Source organism: Rattus norvegicus, chromosome 19 (genome assembly GCF_036323735.1).
Source record: "Rattus norvegicus strain BN/NHsdMcwi chromosome 19, GRCr8, whole genome shotgun sequence".
Classification (NCBI taxonomy): Eukaryota; Metazoa; Chordata; class Mammalia; order Rodentia; family Muridae; genus Rattus; species Rattus norvegicus.
This window is the reverse complement of record NC_086037.1, coordinates 41,783,764-41,801,438: the sequence shown is the minus strand read 5'-3', so window position 1 is coordinate 41,801,438 and position 17,675 is coordinate 41,783,764. Positions and strand designations below refer to the sequence as shown.

At 44.4% G+C, this 17,675-nt stretch overlaps 1 protein-coding gene and 1 long non-coding RNA gene across 4 annotated transcripts in view; one reads left to right on the top strand and one right to left on the bottom strand.

The window, feature by feature from the left end:
* Tbc1d9 (TBC1 domain family member 9) overlaps positions 1-17,675 on the top strand; it is a 109,193-nt gene that overhangs the window by 54,486 nt on the left and 37,032 nt on the right. For 2 of the 3 annotated variants that reach the window (XM_039097678.2, NM_001415072.1), the window contains exons 3-4: positions 7,827-7,945; positions 17,054-17,282. In XM_039097678.2, coding sequence (XP_038953606.1) covers positions 7,827-7,945; positions 17,054-17,282 — 348 coding nt within the window. Of the gene's footprint in view, positions 1-7,826; positions 7,946-13,380; positions 14,445-17,053; positions 17,283-17,675 lie in introns of those variants that run through there. The other variant, XM_039097679.2, reaches the window with a different exon arrangement.
* LOC134483334 (uncharacterized) lies at positions 6,194-13,308 on the bottom strand. The gene is made up of 2 exons (XR_010060189.1): positions 13,184-13,308; positions 6,194-8,008 (listed from the first exon to the last, which is right to left on the bottom strand). It is a non-coding gene; the product is annotated as an uncharacterized LOC134483334 (long non-coding RNA).

The window sequence follows — 17,675 nt, the reverse complement described above, 5'->3', positions numbered from 1 at the left end:
GAACTGTAAATCCTGGATATATGATTTGCCTTAGATTTGACTCAGAGAACCAGACAAGAGGAATTTTCTGGACCTGTGGATCAGTGTAGCTTCTTGCTAACATGGTAAATCACCTGACCCGGAGTGTCACCAACTGCACTGTTTGATGGACACCCCTCCCGCTGATGGACACCCCTCCCGCTGCACAGTCCTGAAAAGGGCCATAGGTTGGCTGCCCATTGATCCGGTCTCACTTTGTTTTGCCAACCCAGAATCTCATCAGAGTCTTTTCAGAGCTTTGGTTTCAGAACAGACAGACCCACTAACCATCACTTTGTCAACCATCACCTTTTAGGAGGGCAGGGAGGGGCAGGGAGGTGCAGTGTGCACAGTCCCAGTTATAGCTTCTTATGTAGAGCTCAGTGCTCATTGTCACGTCCCTGTGCTCTGTCGGGCACCATGTCAGGGGCACCATGTTGGCTTCATGATTACACATTCTTTTAGTCAGTAGCTGTAAGACGCAGAGAATAATCAAACTCGCTAATGGTTCTCATTATTTCCTACAGTAGACCAAAAAAAAGTCAGATTATTCATTTTCCTTTCACATGAGATAGACCGTGTGGAAGTTGGAAGGCATTTTCAGAACAATTCTTTCAGTCTGTGTAGTTCAAAGGCTGTTCTTATGTGTGTGCATGTATGTGACTTTTCACGTGTGTGCAGGTGCATGTATGTGACAGCGTGCATATATGTGCAAGCATGAATTTGAGAGCTAGCTAGAATGCAACATGAATTGTCATTGCTTTCTGTGGCCTTGTTTCTCATTAGCCCGAGGGAGGCTCACCAGTAAGCTATGCTGGCCAGTGAGCCTCACAAATGTACCTGTTTCCATCACCCAGGACATCGATTCCAGACTTGTACCACTGTGCCCAGCTTCTGTCAAGTGGGTTCTAGGAGACTGAACTCCAGTCCTCATATCTCAAAACAGAACAAAACAAAACAAAACACATACTCACTTCAAGGACTACTCTTATATCTTTGGGAATACAATGACTTAAAGGAAATATATTTGGTTTTGCTTTTTTTTCTTTAATTCATATATATTCATTGCAAAAATAATAAAATTATAGATAAGAAAATAGCATTAAAAAGATAAAACTGTGCTAGCATATCAGAAAGTCATCAAATTTCCTCAGACATAAGACTAGATACACACTTTACATACTTTTACAGGTAAACATATATACAATGTATATCTACTATATACATCTATATGCATGTATATTATGTGTCATATAAAATATATAATGTATAAACATAGGTATTTTAAAGCAAATGAAAATAAAAGTACAACACTGAAAACAATTTCTATATAAATGAAACGTTTCGCAGCACTCCTGTTAATAGGTACTGATTTGTTGGGTGTACGACATAATTTAACCTGCCGTTCTACTCTTCTTAAAAGAAATCTGAGGTTGTTCTCTTTGCAACTGCATTCTGAACAATGTACTGTCAGTAAACAGTTGTCTTAGCCGAATCTCTGGACAGTCCTTTACAGCACCTCAGGATAAATTTATTGAAATAGGTGCTAGGAGTCAAAGACCACCCACGCTGGCTCGCCGAGATGGCTCAGTGGGTAAAGGCATTTTCTGCTGAGCCAGGTGACCTACGTGCAGGGACCCATACGGTGGAAGGAAAAAAAAAACTGTAAGTTCCTTATATATGCTCGGCACAGGTGACAAGTACCCCCCCCCCCAACCCCTATCACTCACACTCAGAGAGGGGGGGTGTTTCAGAAAGAATGTCTAATGTCTACAGCCTCATTGTCTTCCAGAAAGATAGGAACTTTCACCCCCACCTAATCGTAGGTGGTTTGGCCCTTAGTAAAGGACACTAGCTACTTATCTGAACTGCCAAAGCCAGACAGGCTCCCGCAGCTCTCCAAGTGATTACAGTGTGGCAAGCATGTTGTTAGGATCTATGAGAGATTAGAAGCAGTTATGAAAGCAGCTCACGGTCTGTGCTCCAGGAGCTCCAGAGAACTGCTTTCCTGTGGTGATCTGGGCACAGATGTGGGGGTGCCGAGGGCAGCAGAGACCTGCAGAGTGCATGTGACTGGGCAGAGGTCCAGCAGCTGTTTTCTTTGTGTCCTCCGGGCCAGAAGTTAGAAACATTTTCTGAATCCTGTTTCAAGGTAAGGTTAGGTACTTTGCTGCTGTTTGTGATGGTCCTAGCAAAGGAACTCTTCAGTGCTTTCTATGCTCTGGGCCCGTGCTAAAGACGTGCCACATGCTGTCATATTGAGGCTCTAGCACAAACTAATACAGCGAGTGTCATTACCTATGCAGTGCAGAGGATGGACCTGAAGCTTCAAGAGACTTTTATAATACCCAGTATCCCATCTGTGAGGCATGGCATGGCAGAGGTCTAAAGCCAGCAGAGCCTCTTTGTAAACATCGACGTTCTTGTCCTTAATAGGAGATCTCATTTAATAATGGCTTTCAATAGCCTGAGGAATCCTGATGGCCCTGGAGAGTCTGACCTTTGACCTTATGACCTGAGAGAATCTGACCTATATTTGTGAAGCAGGGGAAGGAAGGATGGCAGTGTGCAGCAAATATGACCATGGGGTTAAGAGCCAGAAGGTTGGGGCCCGATGCATAGTAATGTGAGAGACCCCGCCTTCTTACCTGTAAAGAATTATTATGGGCTTGCTTCTGGGACCAACTCTGCTCTAGCCTGGTGTTGGGGAGAGCAAATAGCAGTTGCTGTCTTAATCATTTGTTTAAATTGTGGGTTTTGAGAAGGTAGACTTCCAAACATTTTTAAGTCACATCAATACGGACACACATACACACACACACAGACATATACATACACATACATACATACACACACATATATATATATATACATACACGCACATATACATACACATGCATACACATGCACATATACATGCATACACACATACATACACATATATATACATACACGCACATATACATGCACACATACACACACATATATGTATACACACACGCACATATACATACACATGCACATACACACACATACATACACACACACACACACACACACACACACACACTTGTCTTTTGCCTTGTCCTCCAAGTACAAGTCTGTTCCTTTTCCATACAAGGTCATATATAAGTTTGTCCTGTTCCAAGTGTGTCACTTGAGGTCCCCCTTGAGTGTTTACTGACTTGGGTTTGAAGCCATGACCACATCTCTCAATAGAGACTGGAGAGAGGAGGATCCAGTGATGGCAGGCAGACCATCAATACCACAATGTGCAGGGCACTGGGTGTTTGATTTACTGTGTTAACTAAAAAAGTTTTGTGTATGCTTAGAGTTTGGAGAAAACCACGAGGGACGTTCTTGTTGGTTTCCTTTTACTGAAGTCTGAACGTTGCACATTTGAAGACTGAAACATGTCAGGGATCTACTCAGCTTGTTTCACATCTGAAAACCCACACTGCTATTTTTGTCCCTGGAAGGTTTAGTGGGCTTGTTTTCTGCTGGCACTGTTTGTTTGTTTTAATATGCAGAATTACTTATTTTCTCTCAGTCTCTTCCAACAGAAATTTCAGGGCAGTGCTGTAGTCTGTGTCAGGACCAAAGTCCACCATGCGCCATGTCAGCCCTGCACAGGAGGTAGACACTGGACAAGCCTTTGTTTTTGGGGTTTTTTTTTTTTTTTGGTTCTTTTTTCCGGAGCTGGGGACCGAACCCAGGGCCTTGCGCTTCCTAGGCAAGCGCTCTACCACTGAGCTAAATCCCCAACCCCAAGCCTTTGTTTTTAACCCTTAGAGATCAGGCAGGATAAAGTGACTCTGTGGGTCTGTTTTCAGATTTCTTCTAATTTTCAGTAAACACCCAGACTTGAAGATACATTTTCGGCTGAGTAAGACATCATCACAATGACTGTGGTTTTTGTCATTGTCATACTTAGCATGTGTGTGATGCGTGTGTGAGACCTCCCGATGGCCGTCCATAAACTCTCTAAGTGATAAAGCATCTTTCAGAAGCTAATGTCTAATCAACTTGAAGGACATCACATGTGGGCCTTGCTTTTTCTTAGCAGAGCTATTTGGGTGACCTTCACCCTGCCCCTGGCTTTCTTTGTTTTCCTAGCTTTTTTCAGACAGCTCAGCTTGTTTTTTTTCCTTGTTCTGTTTTAGTAAAAGGGATCTTCCTTTGACTTCACAGACATATCTTGCACAAAGTACTCCATGATAGACCAGGTCCTGTCACTCACGGTGGAAGGGCTCCTTCTCAGGCCCCTCCAAACAGTGCTAACTGTGATGACTGGGCATGAGCGTGTCGTGGGTGTGTGTCACAATCAGTAGACAACTTGTGGGTCCTAGAGATGGAATTTAGGCCATCAGGCTTGTCAGCAAGTGACGTCACCTGCTGAGCCACCAGGCACGCACATCTGCACACTTTTCAAGACAGCCTTACTGTGTAGTCCAGGCTGGCCTCGAGCTCACACCACCCCTTCTGCCTGAGCCTCTCAAGTGTTTGGATTACAGACATGTACAACCATGCTTGAATCTGGCTCTCAGCAGGGATGGCAAGGCATCATGCGGGATAGGTAGATGCTTGTCCAGTTAGTGTGTGCACGCACACACCATTCCCGCTGTAGGTAAGGGTGTGGTAGAGTCGGGTATAGAGAGTTCTATAAAGACAGTAGGGAAGCCAGGTGGTAGTGGCACAGCCTTTAATCCCAGCACTGGGAAGACAGAGGCAGGCAGATCTCTGTGAGTTCAAGGCCAGCCAGAGTGAAAACAGAGAAACACTCTCTCTATAAAAAAAAAAAAGAGAGAGAGAGAGAAAGAAAGAAAGAGAGGAAAGAGAGGAAGAAAGAAAGAAAGAAAGAGCAGTCCAAACCAGTGCAAAGCTAAGATGTATCTGTTCCGTCCTAAACCGTAAACCTGGTAAGTTGTTTCAACCCATGACAACCAAGGAGTACTGGGGTTGAGCAGAGCCAATGGGTTGAATCACGCAGGTGTAACGGGAGTGTAACTGCTGTGCTGAGGAGATAGTCCAGTCAATAAAGTGCTTACTGCACAAGCCTGATGATGTGAATTTAACCCCAGTGTCCATGGGATTAAAACCAAGTGCGGTAGCATCCAGTGAGGAGAAGAGAAGAGCCCTAGCTGAGCTTCCTTGCTTAGTCAACTTGATGGCTTGAGAAGGTCTAGAATTGCCTGGGAGACAGACCTCTAGCTAGGTATATTTGTATGGGACTCTCTTGATGATTTTAATGGGGTGAGAAGCCCCACCCATTACGGGTGGCCCAATCCCCTAGCTGAGATTCTGGACTGTGTAAATAGAGAAAGGGACCAGAGTCATACCCCTGCATCTATCCCGATCCGTTTCATATTATTGATGGGACTCAGGTCAACTGGCTTCAGTTCCTGCAGCCTTGATTTCCCTGCCATGTGTCACCGTGCCCTTGAACTGTGGGCCAGAATAAGCTTTCTTTCTCAAGTTTCAAGTTTTGCCACACCAGTAGGAGGAGAAACTTAAGTTTCTTCCAGGCCAAGGAGGGACCCTATCTCAAAACTAATGTAGATGATATCAGAGGTGTGATGGCCAGAGGTGTGTAGTTAACTTCTCACCTGCACACACACATACACACACACACACACTCACACTCACACTCAGAGGGAGGGAGGGAGGGAGGGAGGGAGAGAGAGAGAGAGAGAGAGAGAGAGAGAGAGAGAGAGAGAATATTATAAAGGTCACTCTGTTTTGTTTTGTAAGGGGCAGATTTTGGTAATAATGCCATTCAAAAAGCAGACCTCAGTTGCCAAGCCACGGCCAGCTTCTGGCACATTCATGATGGGCATAAGATACATAGGAGGCAAAAGGCAGAGGCTAAGGAGCCGTACAGTGTGGATGTGAAAAGGCAGAGGCTAAGGAGCCGTACAGTGTGGATGTGAAGAGGCCCCGTAATCCTGCGCACCTCTCAGTGTGCCTCTTTTCTAAGGCTCACTGAATCTGGCCATGCCAAGAAGCACAGATGGACCTGTGGGATGGCGGGCACTTGGTTGGCTCTCGCCCTGCAAGGTGTCCTTGATACTAGAGCATCTCCAGCTCATGGGATGAGTGACCTCAACAAAGAAGGGTTCAGGTTTTCAGTGAGAAATTCATGCAATTTTAAGAAATGACCACAGAAGCCCGGGGGTTTGTTTTAAACATTTTTTAAAGAAAAATTTACATTATTTTAATCTATTACTGCAAAGGGCTAGAAATCCTCTGTCAATGCACTTTGTGTTTGAACGAGTTTCCTGCTCTCTAATCTGTGTCTGAAACACGCCCTTTCCCACAGGGCTGGTCTGAGGTGGGAAAGAGGTGCCGTTGTTGTACATAGCTGTCCATTTCACATGTAGCGAATTTGAGGTGGACTCAAAGAACTGTTTAAACATAGCCAAGTGATGGTAGCCAAGTGGAGGGCCCCAGGTTAAGTTCCAGACATTGCCACAGCGTTGCATGGTTACATGGGCTGGCCCTTGGTCCAGAGCCACGGGAAATACCTATGATGCAGAAGGTCTGTTTTTAGGGTCTCACACAACTGCTCTGCTGACACCCCTTCTCATTCCCGTTTATGAGAGCATCACTTTTACCATTTCACCGTTTACCGAAATCCTTGCCACTGGACACCTGCCTCAGCCCCATGTAAGCATCTGTTTCCAGCCATTTTGGTAATCTAGTCCTAAATTAAAAGAACATGAACTTGGATTCCCTTTTCTTTTTTGCTTTTCCTCAAACAGTAGCCCTGAAGTCCCTTGAGCACGCCTATCAGCAGTCAAGGATACTTTAGTCTGGAGACCAGAGATCTGAGTGCAATGGCAGATAACACCCGCATCCCTCACCTTTCTTTGTTAGAAATCACTCGCGATATCTTGAATTCCTTGTGACAAAGAACGGAGAAAACGGACGCTCTTGAGATCTCAATTAAAAGATAACTTGGGATCGTAGGCAACACCCAAAGGATCAGTGAAACCGCAGGCTCTCTCCTCAATATGGAGAGAGGAAGCACACGTTATCGAGATGTGTAACTGTGGGCAGTTAGTTTATCTATAAAGCTCCCCCTCCCCATAAGATCACGATAAAATGAATTTATTCTCGCATTGCCTAACCTCATCCTGACACTCATCTTGTTAAGCCCTGCAGGATAGTTGCATATGTTACAAGGCTAGGATGGCTTAGTAAAAGATTTCCAAGTGAGGTGACATGTGTTTCTTAGCAACTGATAGAAATGTGGTGACTAGGTTGGAAGCCACAAGTATGACCTCATCTCTGTGTTTCGAAGCAGCTGATAGGGAGGGGTGGCTGCTGTCCTCCGGCCACCGGTCCATTTTCACATCTCATTCATAATTGAGCAAGACTCATTATATGAGATGGTTCTATATCTCCACGGGCACACTGCGGATCATGGGTGGAAAGCTCACATTGGGACAAAATCTATGTCACCCTGTAAATTGCACTCTAGAAGAGAGAAGAAAAGAGCTAAATTCCAAGCTCCTAAAGGTCCAAGCAGTATATGAACCTATGTCATATACTGGCCCATGTCAACTCTGAATCAGTCTCAGTTTCTGGACTGACCTCATTCAAATAATCTAGAACACAGTCCTTGCTCTTGGGTGTCCTTGTATCTGTTGTCTTGTGCATCTCTTCTCCGGAGGATTAAAGTCAGAACTCCAGGAATGATGAACAGTCTCCCGGGCTGGTGTTGAAAGCTGGTGAAGGAAGTTTGGTTCTTAATGTGTTTCACAAGAAACTTGACATCTGTTGCTGTGCTCTGTGCGTCCATGCAGGTGGTTCCAGGAAGGAGGTTACCGAGCACTGGGAATGGCTCGAGCAGAATCTACTGCAGACGCTCTCCATCTTTGAGAACGAGAATGATGTCACCACATTTGTAAGAGGAAAAATACAGGTAGTGTCTTCTTTGTTCTGGATGAATATTATTGAAATACGTAGTATGCATGTGTAAAAATTCCTGAAGGATTAAAAAAATTCTTAAACAGACCAAAGCCTTTTAATTAGAAAATATCTAAAATTTACAGAAATATTGCAAAAATAAGAACTATATATAACCCACCTGTGTCCCCTTTGCTCAGACTTAGCTAACATTTCAGCCCACTTGCTTAGGATTTTTTAAAATTTATCTATTTTAAATATATATATATATATATATATATGTATATATATATATTACGTATGTGAGTACACTGCAGCTGTCTTCAGACACACCAGAAAAAGGCATCGGGTCCCATTACCAATGGTTGTGAGCCTCCATGTGGTTGCTGGGATTTGAACTCAGGACCTCTGGAAGAGCAGTCAGTACTCTTAACCACTGAGCCATCTCTCCAGCCCCATGCTTAGGATTCTTAAGGCTAACATTTGAGAGGAGCTTCCTCTGAAATCCTTTGGTGTGTGTTTTCCAATAGTGATACTTGATGAGAAAAAAAAACTAACTGAACATTATTTAGCAACGACTATAACTGTATCATTATTACATTGCTTTAATGTTTAGCATGTATTATAATTTTAAAATAGAATTATTTGTCTTATGCATATGAGTGTCTTGTTTGCATGTGCGTACGTGCACCATGTGTGTGCCTGATGCCCTCTAAGGTCAAAAGAGAGCACTAGAGTCCCTGGAGCTGGAGTTCCAGATGCTTATGAGCTCCCATGTGAGTGCTAAGAACCGGGGTTGGGGATTTAGCTCAGTGGTAGAGAGCGCTTGCCTACCAAGCACAAGGCCCTGGGTTCGGTCCTCAGCTCCGGAAAAAAAAAAAGTGCTAAGAACCAAACTGGGTCTTCTGCAAGAGCAGATGCTCTTAACCACTGAGCCATTCCCCTAGTCCCATATAGTCTAATCTAAACGGGCTTGAGTGGACCCTTCATAGCTTTGGTGGGGTTTTTTTCTGTCTAGGAGGGAATTGAATTTAGCTTGTATTTCTTTAATCTCCTTCAGTCTGGAACATTTCCACAGCCTTGCCTTATGTCTCATGACATTAATGTTAAAGTGTGTGCACTTCTGGTTTTCATAGACGGATATCATGTCATTTGAGGTTCTGTCAGATGTCTCTCTGTGATCAGATTCAACTTTGCCTTCCTAGACTAGCGACGTTGTGTCCTCCTCAGCCTGTTGTGTCCTCCCCAGCCTGTTGTGTCCTCCTCAGCCTGTTGTGTCCTCCCCAGCCTGTTGTGTCCTCCTCAGCCTGTTGTGTCCTCCTCAGCCTGTTGTGTCCTCCTCAGCCTGTTGTGTCCTCCTCAGCCTGTTGTGTCCTCCTCAGCCTGTTGTGTCCTCCTCAGCCTGTTGTGTCCTCCTCAGCCTGTTGTGTCCTCCTCAGCCTGTTGTGTCCTCCTCAGCCTGTTGTGTCCTCCCCAGCCTGTTGTGTCCTCCTCAGCCTGTTGTGTCCTCCTCAGCCTGTTGTGTCCTGTAGCACACGCTGCTCACATGCCTCTCACTGGTGTTACACATCCACTCAAAGCATCGTCCACTCTTTCTGCTGTAGAATCCATACATTTATTTATATTTACAAATAATGAAATTTTTACAAGAAATATTTTAAACCACAAATACCCCCTCCCCCTCGTTTTGGTCAAAAGTTCCCTGTCGGTACAGTATCCATTACTGACTTTTAAAAGTCTGAATAGTTTTTCAATGTCCTAGTTTGCCAATGGTGGTTTGATTAAGAAAATTGGCATCAACAGACTACTATTAGCTTAACTATAGACTCTATTTTAACATTATCATTTTTGAAAATTCCACGTCCTTTTTCAAATCACAGACTACCTCAGGATCAGAGGCTTCCTTGTCTCCTTGTTCTTCCTGCTCTCTGTCTTTGGCGTGTGTGCTGAAACCGGTTGGTTCAGCCGCTACCTGTGCTTGGATATTTAGATGCCTTCCAACATTTTGCAACTATAAATTCCATTTATTACTGCTTGAATCTGCGTTTGCACACGACAGAGATTCTATCTTTAGGGTGAACTGCTAGATGGAAGGGTAAATGTGTGTGCTGTCTTCCTAAGTATTCAGTTCCCCTCGGGGTGCAGAATCATTTTATGGACCCATTGGTGTGTGTGCCAGCACCATCTTCCCCACAGCAACTCCAGTAGTGTAGAGTCTCTAGCTTTCAGCTTCCGCCGCCTTACAGGGGAGGAAGGTGGCTTACCTGGTGGCTGACATCTTTGTACAAGAACATGGGCTGTCCTTCCCATGGTTAAGGAACACAGTTCGCTTCCATACACTGCTGTGTGCATTTCCTCTTCCTCTTTCATAGATTTTGGGGTAGTGCTTTTCTTGAATTTGTATGTTGTGTGCACACGCACTCGCACATGCGCGCGCATGCTTGTGTACACTTCTGTACAGACCAGAGGATATTTCGGGGTCATTCCTCAAGTGCTGTCTACCTCTTTTGGTTTGCTTGCTTTTGTTTTTTATTTGTTTGTTTGTTTGTTTGTTTGTTTATTTTTGGAGTTCAGGACCAAACCCAGGGCCTTGCACTTGCTAGGCAAGCACTCTACCATTGAGCTAAATCCCCAACCCTGCTTTTGTTTTTTAAAGACAAAATCTGTCTCAGGCCTGGGACCTGGATGTGCACTAAGCTGCTGGCCTTCAAGCTTCAGGGATCCACCTGTCTTGTCTCCACAGCCCCGGGGATCGCGGGCTGCTCCATGCTCAGCTTTGCCTCACTGGGTTTTAGGGGATGAGTTTGGGCCCTTGTTCCTGCAAGGCTAGCGCCTTACCACATGAGCTATCTTCCCAGCCCTGTATTTTAATGCAAAAATTATTATCGGAAGGCCGTTTGCTTTTTTGGTGGCACACACGCGTTGTAGCCGTTGGCCAGCAAACTTTGCTCACCACAATTTCTGTCATGCAAAGGTTGTAAGGTGACTTTTTTTTTGTCTGTCAGGAGAGGCTCTAAATGATCAATTCTTTCTGTCTTAGCAAGTGTGTTTTGAGACATGTTTAAAACAAAAACAAAAACAAAACAAAAACAAAAAACCTTTTTAGACCCAAAGTAAGGAGGATTCCAGGAATTGGTCTGACAGAATACTACTGGTAGAATGGTCTGTGTTCTCTTTCTTCTGTTTGACTAACCTCTTCCACCAGCACATAATACTGGAAGCAGGGTCTGAGGCGTTTGAAGCGAGGAGCTGATTGGACAACTCTGACAATAGACTGAGGAAAGCACAGACAGTCACCACAGCCTGATTCTCACGCTCAGCCTCCCTCAGAAGGAATGCACAGTTCTCTGTTTAAGACTCCCTATCAGGGGGGTTGGGGACTTAGCTCAGAGGTAGAGCACTTGCCTAGCAACCACAAGGCCCCGGGTTCAGTCCTCAGCTCCGGAAAAAGAAAAAGAAAAAAAAAAAAAGAAAGAAAGAAAAAAAAAAGAGATTCCCTATCAGAGACTAGAAGAAACGTAGGAAAGGGATGGGATAATGCATTGGTAATGCCCAGTTAGAGGTTGCGTGCGTGCGTGCGTGCATGCATGCATACGTACGTGCGTAGGGGGGTGCGAGCGAGATGAACTCAATGTTTCTATGTATACTCATGCATGTGAATATAGCGATCAGGAGAGTTTCTAATTATATCACATATGGGGGCCTGGATGAAAAAGTGCAGCCAGCAGACATGGAGCAGCATGGGTAACCAGCCTTGTCTCCAAGACTGTCATCTCTGGTTAATGCAAAGCAACAGAGGTAGAGGAAGCTTCTGAGGGACAGTAGTTAGATAACAAATGAAGGAAGGAAGGGCAAATTATGTCAAATAGTTTTCCTTCACACTACATTAAAAGTGTCAGGTTTATTTCCCCTGAAACCGTTTGTGAGGGGGAATTCCCACTAAGGCAGTTATGTGTGAAAGAATGTCATTTGTGTGTAAATGAATGGCTTACTGCTTCACAAATTGCCCAGTAATCAAGGGAACCAGCGGGCTTATTTGTTATGAGATCTAATTAACTTTATAAATTATACAGGCAATGACTATGCAGGGAACGGGAATTCAAGTGCCATCCAGAGCATTTTGTATGGGGCCTCCTGGATGTTCACCATGTTGGTCATAATCCTCTGCTCCTTTTGTTGCTTGACCCGCATCCAGCATGGCTACACTAACAGAATATAACTACATAACTGACTTTGCTTTGCCCTCCTAGAAGTTACCTCTGTTCCTAAATTAACAGGGGATGACCAGACACATGACTTTTTGCCACAAATTTTATTTCTCCATTCTCCTTTGGGATAGAGATTAATAGACTAAATTAATTTTAAAAAATCTTACTAGTTCAATATTTTAACAGACCTTAAGTATATGCTGTTACACCAGAATATGCTTGCTTTCTTGATTACGATTTTATACAGACTTACTTTATCATTTTAATAATTTTCTCAGCCACCTGCTGTGGGTCGAGAACAGAACCTGAGCCCTCCTTCCAGCCTTCTGTTGAAATTGCCTGGAAGTTTAACATCTTAATGTTTTTGTCTCCGATGATGAAGCTAAATATTTCATTGTTGTTTACCAAGTTTTGTTTGTTTTATGTGGATTTGTTTTGTTTCACTTTGAGACTAGGTCTGTAGTCCTGAATGTCTGGAACTCACTATGTAGACAAGGCTGGTCTTGAACTCACAGAGATCTGTCTCTGCCTTGTAAGTGCTGAGATTAAAGTAGACACAATGTCTAGCCCTTGGTTTACCAAGCTAATTTCACTTTTTAAATACAACTTTTACATATTTAAATTGACATTGGACATCTAACATGTCAGATGTATCAAATTTCTGATGTTGTGAGGAGCTGTTGTGAATCAGAGTGGTTTATTTTAGATTAAGTAGACCCCATAGGGATTAGAGGAGAGAAATATTCCACCCCTGTGCCCCATTGACCTGGGCTCCTGACTGAACACTCACACAAAAGCCAAGGAAGACCTCAGCATTCCAGACTGTCTTTTCCTAAGGCAGGGAATGGCTCTGTGGGAGCCATTGATTTGGTCTGTTAGAAAATGTACATTAGACCTTATCACGTTTACAGCTACCATTTTTTTTCTTTTTAGTTTCTTACATTCATAAGTCTATTCAAACTTTAAAACATTTTTAAGTTTAAGTGAACCTTCTAGATGTTGGTATTTAGCATCGAGTTTTTGTAACCAAGATTATGGGGCCTTACCTGTGGCCTGATGTACCTCACTTAGTTTTAATGCTCTCCCCATTCTGACTTTGGTCTAGAACAACAGATATAAGCCCACTTGAGGTTTCCCTGATGATTCCAGGCCACAGTGGTTGCCTAGGAAACCCTGATGCTGCTTCCTATTGCTGTATCGTTCTCGTTCTCTTAGCTGTATTTTTGGGGGTGGGGGGTTGGAAACAGTTTAACTCTGTAGCACAGGCTGACCCAGAAGTTACTATGTATCCCAGGCTGGCCTCATCAAGATCCTTCTGAACTCTTCTCAGCCAGTAATCCAGTATCATTGGGGTGCCTCTGGTTGTCTGATGTCCCTCATGTAACGTTCTACTATGTTCATTCCCAGAATAACCCAGGTCCACATCCTTGGCCTGGCTGGAGCTCCACATCTCTGTTTTCTCAGAGGGTTAGTAGCAGAGGAAAGCAATCTTATTTTTGTCTCCCAGGGAAAATGGTTGCTACTTCTGATGTCAGTCATAAAACTACCCTGGGTGGTGACAGAGTCCTCAACTGAAAACTTTGTATGAAACATGGCAGATTACACAATCCATAACTGGTATCATACAATAAAAAAACAAAATATGACTCTGTAAGATATGCTCAGATATATTCTAATTTGTGAAGACAACATATTCTCCTCTAAGAATATTATACTGAATACCCTTTCGATGTTAGGTATTGGTAAAATGCTCAAGACGCTAGAGTTAGCATTGGAACTTTTATTTAATGGTTGATGTATATCATCTCTATATACGATATAAATACAAACAGAATCTGCCCGTCGATGTCAACGGAAAGAGTGTGGAACTGAGAACGTTTAGATGGAATTGAGTGTTGCTTGGTTTCACAGAGCGGGGAAGGCTGCCCTGGGAGGTAATGGTCAGGGAACGGTCCTAAGGCGTAGTGGATTCAGCAGAGGCTTAGGTAGGAATGTTATCAAGTCTCTGTTTCAGGAAAACCTGAATGCAAGAGAATCTTGACAGGAAGCCACTGTGATAGTTCTGCCCTGTGTTGAGTGTCTAGGTAGAATAGATTCTGAAGGTAGACTAGATTAAAGATGGGGGGGGGGGGTTGTGTTCACATGGGGATTCCACTGTTGGCTGTTTGCTGTGTGTCCAAGATGTTCAGTCACTTGAATGGTAATGGTGACTTTTGGAAGACTGAGGCTTTCCCTTCAGTCACCATCACTCATGGCCACCGCTGCAGGCCACAAGGTGTGGCAATGACCAGGGCCACAGAGGAGAAGGTGAGAGTTAAAAGGACACATGTAGGCCCAGAGGTTCCCTTGGGCTGGCTGGGGCAGAATTCCCATGGGAAATTACTCAGATACTGCACAAGGAAGGAAAAAGTTACAGTGTCAGTTGGATTCAAACTGAATTTGACCCAGTATTTGTGCTGTGACAGGAGTGGTGAACTACTCGGGTTATGGATAATAAATGATGTAGTCAAATTGGTTTTTTAATCAGTTTTGTTTTGTGAATATGCCAGTGTGTGTCCTATGCACCATATGTGTACCTGATGTGTGTGGAGACCAGAGGGGGAAGCTGGGTCTCCTGGGATGACAGTTACGAATACTTGTGGTTCACCATGAAGGGTCTGGGAATCAAACCCCGGCCATCTGCAACACAAGTGCTCTTCACTGCTGAGCTATGGCTCGAGTTTCCAAAGTCAGCTTCCTTGGTGGTGTATGCACCATGAGGGACACACACACACACACACACACACACACACACACACACACACACACCACCTGTGAGTAGGGTGCATGTGTAGGGATGCATGCATGTGTGGAAGCAGCACAGGGTCATGCTACCTATGCCCCTCAATTGCTCTCCACCTAATTTTTTGAAACAACATCTTCCACAGAAATCTGGAGCTCTGTGATTCCAGTAGGCAGGTTGACCCTAAAGCAGCACGATCTTCCTGTCGCCCCATCATTTCAGCAGGAATGGCTTTCACAGCTTGTTTCCACGTAGGTTCTGGGCAGTCAAATTCAGGTCCTTGTAGGTCCTCATGTTTGCTCAGTGACCACTGTGCTAACTGCCCTAGATAGCCACCCAACGCCCCCCCTCAACACACACACACACACACACACCAGGACCACAACCAAATTTGTCTTAAGAAGATGTCTGAGGGACTCCAGGCTGTGCCGAAGGAATGTGAACCTGACAGAACCCAAAGGCCGGGAATTAGATAATAAGGATCCTGTTAAGTTTTCTTTTTTTATCCTAAGGATGCCGAAGGGCTCAGTTCTGTCTAGGAAAATCCCAGGGTTTTCCCAAGTTCACACAGGTGCAAGTGGCACCCTGGGACCTGAACCCACAGCTGCCCTGCCCCGAAGCTTAGGCCTTTCCAGTGAGAGTGACATCAGAGAAACCGACGCTTGGGTGTGAAAACCCACACACATATGTGCACTGTCACGAATGCCATAGTGCCCCTGTGGAAGTTGGAGGACAACTTCCCTCTACCATGTGTATCCTGGGGCTTGAACTCAGGTAATCCGATTTGGCAGCAAGTGCCTGTAGCCACCAAGCCATTCCTCCCGCTTCTTCTCCACAGGGATGCACAAAGACAATCTTCAGGAAACTACAGAGGATCTGGCTAACAACAAAATGGCTTCTCAGACTACCAGATGATTCAATAACAGATTAGACCAGTGTCTTAGGGTTTTACTGCTCTGAAGACACCATGTCCACGGCATCTCATATAATAAGGACAACACTTAATTGGGGCTGGCTTACAGGTTCAGAGGTTCAGTCCATTCTCATCCTGGTGGGAAGCTTGGTAGTGTCCGGGTAGGCAGGGCGCTGCAGAGTTCTGCAGTTTAACAGGAAGGCAGCTAGGAGCAGACTGTCCTCAGGCAGCTAGGAGGAGGGTCTCAAAGCCCACCCCATGGTGACACACTTCCTCCAAAAAGGCCATACCCACTCCAACAAGACCATACCTCCCTAGTGCCACTCCCTAGGCCAAGCACATTCAAACTACAACTAGTCGCTTGCTATGCAAATATTTTACCTCCAGGGCAGCTGTCAAAGAATCTTGAGTCTAAGTTCCATCCTCACTTGCCTTTATAACTCCTCGGGCACTGGGTCTCGGGACAGACGTCCCTCAGTGACATATATATCCAGCCTCACCCCCCCCCCCCCCCCCCCGGCCTTCTATGGTGAATTGTTGTTTTTTATTTTGTTTGGAAGGTTTTGTTGGGTTTTTTTGTTTGTTTTTGAGAAAGCTAGAAGTTGACTCTGTCTTGATACGCTAGTAAAAATTAAGCAGCGAGATGCTTATATTTCCTTATTTTAAAATAAACCGTGTGCGGCGATGTGTTTTTTTTTTTTTTGTTTTTTTTGGTTTTTTTGGTTTTTTTTGTTTTTTGTTTTTTGGTTTTTGTTTTTTGGTTTTTTTTTTTTTTGGTTCTTTTTTTTCCGGAGCTGGGGACCGAACCCAGGGCCTTGCGCTTCCTAGGCAAGCGCTCTACCACTGAGCTAAATCCCCAACCCCCCTTATTTTAAAATAAAACAGCTTCATTTCTTGTGAACATAAGAAACTAACGAGTAACAATGGTCATGCGATAAAATCCTTTGATGACCTTTTAGTACACAAACACCACTGGTTAGTCGGCTGGGCATGGAGGCTCTTAGGAGGTAGACGCAGGAGGATCCCAATGAATCGAAAGCCAAGCTGGACTGCAGAGTTGGGTTCCAGACCAAGCTGGAACTAGGGAGGAGCCCAGAGTCTGATGGGTTGGTTGCCTTTGAAGAGAATCAATCCTTAAAACAAATCTGGTCTTAGGAAGTATTTCCTTCCAGTATGTTCAGTGCAGGCATAACCCCATCTGTTTGCTTTGTCTCCAATTAGGGCATCATTGCAGAATACAACAAGATCAACGATGTAAAAGAAGATGAGGACACAGAGAAGTTTAAAGAGGCCATCGTGAAGTTCCATAGACTGTTTGGGATGCCCGAGGAAGAGAAACTCGTCAACTATTACTCCTGTAGCTACTGGAAGGGGAAGGTCCCCCGGCAGGGCTGGATGTACTTAAGCATCAACCACCTGTGTTTTTCCTCCTTCCTGATGGGGAGGGAAGGTGAGTGGTCTGTCAGTGGGAACCTTCATCGAGGTTTTCCCTGAGCTCGTAAACCAAATCAGAATAGCAAAACCAGGTATGTAGAGGTGAGTCAAGACTGTTTCCTGACTATTTAATGAGTGAACTCAATTAGGTCCAGTTCAGCAACTGTAAGCAACTTGACAGCAATTCCTTGAGTACTAGAGGTTCACTAAAGAAATACTTGTTTCAGTAGACTTGACTTCAAGTCTAATAATTCTGATCCCAGAGTTCAGTTAATACAAGTTATAACTACCAATGTGACAATAAAGACAGGGTTGGGAGCGCAAAAGAGTGGGGCAGGTTGTGGGGCAGGGCTGTGTGAGCTTATCGCATCTGAAAGACACTTTGCTAAGTACTGACCTACCCTTGTTG